Source organism: Pteropus vampyrus, unplaced genomic scaffold (genome assembly GCF_000151845.1).
Source record: "Pteropus vampyrus isolate Shadow unplaced genomic scaffold, Pvam_2.0 Scaffold543, whole genome shotgun sequence".
NCBI lineage: Eukaryota > Metazoa > Chordata > Mammalia > Chiroptera > Pteropodidae > Pteropus > Pteropus vampyrus.
Genome location: NW_011889324.1, coordinates 180,053 through 186,669, shown reverse-complemented (window position 1 = coordinate 186,669; position 6,617 = coordinate 180,053). Strand labels below are relative to the sequence as shown.

General features: G+C 47.5%; 1 protein-coding gene across 2 annotated transcripts; it reads right to left on the bottom strand.

The window, feature by feature from the left end:
- Positions 1 to 1,222: 1,222 nt before the first annotated feature.
- ARMCX2 (armadillo repeat containing, X-linked 2) lies at positions 1,223 to 5,796 on the bottom strand. 2 transcript variants are annotated; one of them, XM_011383787.2, is made up of 4 exons: positions 5,637 to 5,796; positions 4,337 to 4,400; positions 3,942 to 4,018; positions 1,223 to 3,585 (listed from the first exon to the last, which is right to left on the bottom strand). In XM_011383787.2, exon 4 carries the CDS (start codon positions 3,455 to 3,457, stop codon positions 1,628 to 1,630), a length of 1,830 nt encoding a protein of 609 aa, XP_011382089.1. In that variant the 5' UTR covers positions 3,458 to 3,585; positions 3,942 to 4,018; positions 4,337 to 4,400; positions 5,637 to 5,796; the 3' UTR covers positions 1,223 to 1,627. The 2 variants fall into 2 exon arrangements, with proteins under 2 accessions (XP_011382089.1, XP_011382088.1); XM_011383786.2 differs by having other exon boundaries at positions 3,946 to 4,018.
- Between the last annotated feature and the right edge of the window lie 821 nt (positions 5,797 to 6,617).

The following is a 6,617-nucleotide window of genomic DNA, read 5'->3' as shown; positions in this document are numbered from 1 at the left end:
CCTACAAATGGAATGCCTGGCTAAAAAGCATATGCATTGTTAAAGCTTCTTAAGAAGATTACCAAATCGCCTTCCAGATAAGTTGCACCAATACATAATACCAATCTGTCTCTTTTCTATGTACCCACATCCCCAAAGTCTCTATTTCTATCCTTGCCACAGCCTACTATACACTTACACAAAACTGAGAATTTTGTAAGAGGTGGCAGGAAAGTGGGCTGGGTTTGGAAAATCTCTGAGACCTTTTCTGTTTTCTTCTTGCATTACTTTAGTGGGCTGGGGAGGAGAGGAAGATGCATTTGCTTTTAAGCGAATGCAGGAGATGGGGATGGGGGTCCCATAAAGGTCTCACCACTGCTCATCTTCTAAAAGAAGGCAGTCCTAGAACTCCAACCTTAGGGAAAGACAAACACGCTTTGTACCAAGAGTCATTCTATCTGTCACACTGCATTTTCTCATCATTAGAAATAGTAACTCACTTTGATATTACTTGCTCACCAGAAGTGCCCAAGAAAGAGGGCTTTCTCTGTCAGGACCTGCATCAGATCATACTATCCTCCCTGTCTGTTGACCAACAGCCAAAGCAGATATTGGTACTTTTCTTTAAAGAGTCTCTTATTATCATCATTCTCCAACAGTTTCTATAGTCATCATGTTATTTCATTCTTCATTTCACACTTGGTTCACCCTAAGTTACTAACAAATGGTCTTGTTTCCAGTCTCCACACCTAACCCAGGCCCAGCTCCAATCCATTTTGCACATTGCCACCAGATTAGTTTTCCTTTTGTCAAAAATATCCAGTAATTCCCAGAATATGATGGGATATTTCAGTATCTCAGCTTGGGGTCAGGATCTTTCTGAAACTTTCCTCACTCTACATTTCCACCTATCGCTCTCATCACTCCTCTTCCTATGGTTTCTATTCCAGGCAAACTGGTTACCTTCCTATCACAGGAACAGACTTTCCACCTCTGTGCCTTTCTTCAAGCCATTTCCCACTCTTGGAATGCCCTTCTGCTTTCTCATGCTGTCCCCCAGGGCCCAGCTTAAGTGTGCCCTTCCTCTTTGAAGCTTTCTAGCAACTTCCGCTTAATTTAACCAGGTAGAATATATTTGACAATGGGTATATGCCCAGGTACTGTTAGCAATTCTTTTGTATTTATGAACCTTATCTCTCTGGCTAGATTTTAAATTCAAGCATGAGAACAATTTTTTTTTTCGTCAGTCAAAACATACAACTTTATTGATGATACACAAATGAAATCTTTGGTGGATAAATTCAAGTCAAAACAAATGACAGAAGTGTAGGCTATTCATGATGGACAGGTTCACTGTCAATTTACAGAGAGGAACCAGTAAAAATATTTCCATTCAAGCAGCATGATTAAAATCACAAATATTTTCAGTATAAGAGGACTATTTATTTGGTATTCATAAAATGGTTCAGCTTAAAGCTGGGGACTGTCACAGATAACATCACTCTGGATAATACATTATTCAAAACTGGCAGCTCAAAGGATCCCTTTACAATATGAGCAAGTGGAAAAGCAGTAACTTTCAATTTTCATTGCTCCCAGACTGCAAAACCAAGAAATTACTTCAAGTCGTTTGAGAGCACATAACCAATCAGAATTTATCCACTAGCTTTATAACTTTCACTTTCACCAAGAGGTCATGGTGATCTGCTAAAGCTCGAATTTTCTTAACGCACACTCCTGATGTAGTACATAGGTAAAAAAGGGAACCTTTATTGAATTCTCTGTAATTGAATACTTCTGCTCTGAGATTGTCATAGATGATCTCAAATAGAGTAAGGGCATTAATAAGAATTTCTGATTCCACATAAGAATTATAGAGGGAACTAAATGATGATGGCACTTGGGTACTGAGCAACTTTTTTAACATATCTGGATTTTCAGCAAAATTCGAAAGTATTTTCAAAATCTCAACTTTGATTTTTCCACCTCCCTGAGATAACAAACGGAAAAAGTTTGCAATAGAATTGACAAGCAGGTGCTGGTAGTCATTAGTAATAGTCATGTTTGTTAAAAATTTTAGTCCAACTACCTGTACTGCTGAGTTTAGGTTCGAGGCCATAATATCATCCATCACTTTATTCATATATACCTGAAGCCGGCCCTGATTTTCGTAATTCTCACTCAGGTTATTCATGGCCATTAAGGCTTTTTCCTTAATGTGGGGATCGGTTTTGTTGATCATGTTTGCAATAATTGGGAGGCCTCCCAATTTGCGAATTGTGTCTTGGTTGCAAGAATAATTGGCATTGTTGCTCAGAGTGAGCAAAGCTACCTGTTGGATGAAAGGATCATCCGATTTCTGAAGCAAAGCAAGGACTTTCCTGAGATCTCGGACACCCAGAATCTCATCAATTTCATAAGGAAAGGGGCGCTTCTGCATGGGAACAGGTCTCCTCCCTCTTCCTCTCTGCTGGGTCTCAGGCTCAGAGTCTGACTCTGACTCTGTGTCAGTCCACCCAGACTCCCCTTCCTCAGAATCAGGGACCTCTGCCAGGAAAGCCTGTCCCCCATTAGCTGAGGCGGCAGCAGCTGCTGCAGCACCATCCCCAGGGCGGAAGCCTAGCCCCAATTCATCTACATCAACCTTGTTGTTTTTCTTGCCCTTGCCCTTGCCTCCAGTCCGGGACCTGGTTCCACCCTTGGTTCCACCTTTAGGTACAGCTCCAGTTACTGACCCAGCCTTGGGTATAGCCCCAGTATGAGCTCCAAGGGTTGCTTTCTTGGCAGCTGCCGATGTTTTAGGGGACCCTGAGGTCCCAGGAACTTCTGCAGCCCCAGTAGGTGCTGCTGCCCCAGAAGGCACTGCTGCTCCAAAAGATGCCCCAGTAGGTATTGCCGGTACGGGAGTCTCTGCCATCTCGGTAGGTGCTGCTGCCTCGGTAGGTACTGGCATCCCAGGAGGCACCACTGGCACCCCAGGAGCTTCTGCCGTGCCAGGGGCTTCTGCCAATTTGAGAGCCTCTGCAGCCATGAGGGCCTCTGCCTCCCTGGGAGGTGGCGCCATTGTAGAAGTCACTTCTGCCTCAACTACTGATTCGGCCTTAGGCCCAACCCTGGACCCTTCTGCCTCCTGGGCCTGTCTTCCTGACCCACTCTGAGCCTCAGCACTGGATACAGGTGGGGCCTCTGCCTCAGCTCCAGCCCCATCCAGGGCAGAGGCTTCATCCTGGGCCTTGTCCTCTGCCCTACTGTGGACTAGGGTTGGGGGACCGAATCCTGGCCCAAGGTTGATTGTGAATCCAGCCCTTAGTCCAGCTCTAGCCCTGGTTACAGTCCCAGTCACAGCCCTGGTCTTGGACTTGGCCAATCTCTTCTTCGTCTGGTTTGTTCTCTTGGTATATTTGTAGACACAGTACCAGGCACTTGCCCCAATCACTATCCCAGCAGCTACACAGCCAGCATCCCGAACTCGGCTCATGGTGCAGCTGGAATAATTCTCTGATCCAGGTGTGGAGCTGGCTTGCTTAAGTGGGATGCATGCACGTCAGGGCAAGGGAGTTCAGCTCAGGCTCACAAGTTCTGCAGAGGCTGCAAGCCAAGCAGGACCTGGAGGAAAGGATAGAAATGAGGCTTAGAACTCTATCATTTGTGTCTAACCAGGCCTACTTAGAGGTGAGTTTAGGGAAATAAATCTTGATGAATTAGCTACTACCCAGACACAGGTGTGGAGGTCTGTGTTGCTGATTCAGGACCCTGGTTGTCCAGTGTTTTCCATGCCTTCATCCCTAGACTGCCCTGCCCAATTCCAACATACAATTTCCTAGCACCTAAGTGGGGGACGAGAGGCAATACTGACATCAGGAAAGCTGGTGTAGAGCAGTAAAGATGGCAGAGATCCTGGATTCTGTTCTGGTCATCCCACCCCAACCCCAAGGGTCTCCAGATGGTGTTCATGCACATACCAACCTGCTGGGAGTAGGAGCAGTTTGCCTTTTTCCACCAGGCTTGTAGCTGTTTAGGGCCAGTAAGATGGATAGACCTGCAGAGAGATCCCAGAAAAGGCATTTTGGGTCCTTTGGTAGATGGATTCCACGTCCTTTCTTGATTTGAACCCCGGTAGGTCATGTTTCTCCCTCACAGTCCTTTTCTATCTGTATCCTATCCTACTGTAACCATTAATAAAGAAGGTGGAGCCGCACCCCTTTCCCTGCACCCAAAGGGACATGTCCAGGGCAAGCGTGTCTTGCAAAGAGGGAGATGGGGGAAGAGTAGCCTATAGTCGCAGACTCTGCTCTGGTTTTTGCTACACCCACAACAGGGGTTCCCAGACAGTCCTCCCCGCCCCCCAAACACTGACCTTCAAGGTTTCAAGGCTGTTTTTCCCTCCTTTAGTTCAGTTTGGTCTTCATCCTAAGCACAGACTGAAGGGCAGAAATATAGACAGTAGACGTTGGAGACTGGTGGATGGAACAAACCCAGGACAAGAGTCCCAATAACTGCCTTTTAGCAGTCACATACCAGAATGACAAATGGTTCCACTTCTTAATTCCAATTCTTCTCATCCCTCCCTTCCCACCCCAATCTGCCCCACTTCTGCGCAGACTCCCCAGGCATTCCACCCCTCCTTCCCTCCGGCTGCCCCCCCACCCCAGTCCGCCATTTCTCCGGGACTCACAGCCACACCCCTTCTCCTGCACCGAAGACGGAGGGGGCGGGGGTAGGGTGCAGTGAAAGCGGGATGGGACGTGGGACGACGGATTACTGTCAAACAATTAAGTGGACCCTTTTATGACCACTCGTCCTTCAGTCTCTAGCCCCCAGGCCTAGTATTAGCCTACGGAACAGGAGCCCCAATGTCTGCCGTTTCGGTTTGAGGGTCGTGATTTTCCACTGTTTCTCTGTTCTGGGCGCCGCCTCCTACCCATCCCCGCCCCCCCCCGCCCAAATTGCCTGTTAACGCCATTTCTACTGCCAGCATACCCAAACTCTTTTTCCAGGACTGAAAAAATGGGGGTGAAGGGCTGTATGGGCCGAAGGTGTCTGGAAAGCAGCCTGGAAGTTAGCATGGTGGTTTAATAACATTCTTTCAGGATCCTCCCTCCTGTGAAGCCCAGCCAGCGCAAAACCCGCCATCTCCTCTACAGAGGCTGGCGCACCCGTTTCCCAGCACCCTGAAAGGGCAGGAGGCTGGCCAGGGGGGAGGGGAGTGTGCAGGAATGGTGGTCCCGGGGAGGTATCTGCAAAGTGAGGGTGGAAGTAAACCGCCCGGATTGTTTTCAAATTGCGTGCTGCTCCGGTCACCCTTTCCCAGCCTCCCCAGTGTCCTTATATTCGCTGCCACGTTTATTTCTCTTCCCTCCTCCTCTCAAAACAGGGCGAGATGTGGAGTGCAGGGCCGGAGTGTCAAAAACAAAACCAGAAAACACTGGGTGAGAAAGGAGGTAAGCGATTCTCTGCAAGTATATCAGAATCTTTAGGTCCCTTCTTCCCCCTCTCCCCGTCGCCCACCAAAATTAGCTGCGACTGAACGCGGGGGTCTGGAAAGCGGGCTAGCAGCGGGCAAGGCGGTGGGGCCCGCGGCCTCACAGGCCTCAGACTTCCGCATCACGGGGCTACCTTTTTCAGGGGTGCCAGGCCATGCCCACCCTCACACCCACCTGCCCGGATCTGGGGAAATTTTCTCCTCTGCCTTCTCCTCGCCTGGGTTAAACGCACGGCTGTGTGTAGCGCAATAGAGTTGGTACCCAGAGGAGGACGGAGGACGGCGGACGGCGGTCAAGGCTTTAAGTATCTTTGCCCACGTCAGCTCTTGGTCACGTGAGGGCCGCATCGCCAGTAAGCTTCGGTCTTCAATTTCCACTCCCACCAAGGGCACGAGCCCCGTCCTTTATCCCCACTCTCTCTTTACCCTACTACATCAGGTCCTGTCACTCATTTTTGTCTTTGTAGTCCTGGAGGCCAAAAGTAGCTCCATATCCATGTGTCAGAATTTGCTTTTCTCTGGTTATGGTGAAGGGGGATACATCTTCTTGGGTTATTGACAATTTTTACCTTTTATTTTTTTTTATTGTTGTTGGGGAATTGTCTCATTCTCTCTTGGGCAACTGGACACTCTCCTCTTGCTCCACTTCCAATCCCTGATCCACCAGTGCCCATCATTTCCCTTGCAGTTGGGCCCCTGCTCTCGTACAGGTAAGGGGCAGAGTGTCAGAAAGGAGACAAGAGGTGGGCGTAGGGTCTGTACTTCTATAACACTCCTCTGTTTTATATTTAAAGCTATCACCACCCTTTATTATTATAGTTAGAAAATGCAACAAAATAAGAGTTTAGTGTGGGAAGTAGCAATAAAAAAAAGAGCAGGCATGTTTTATAAAAAAAAAATTTCCGCTAATATTGGAAGGCACCATTAATTTTGGTTAACTTTTACCACATAGAAATGAATCCTATTGGCCACGTAGGAAGTAGTTTTCAAGACATGTTAAGGTTTTTGAACATCTAAAAGTGGAATTTTTTTCCCAACAAGATAAGCATGTTTCCATATGATCTGGAAATTGGTCCATGGAGATATGTTCACTTGTCCAATTTTATTTATTTTGGCCAAATAATATCCTATTTTTTCTTCTGGGACAGCTTCTAAG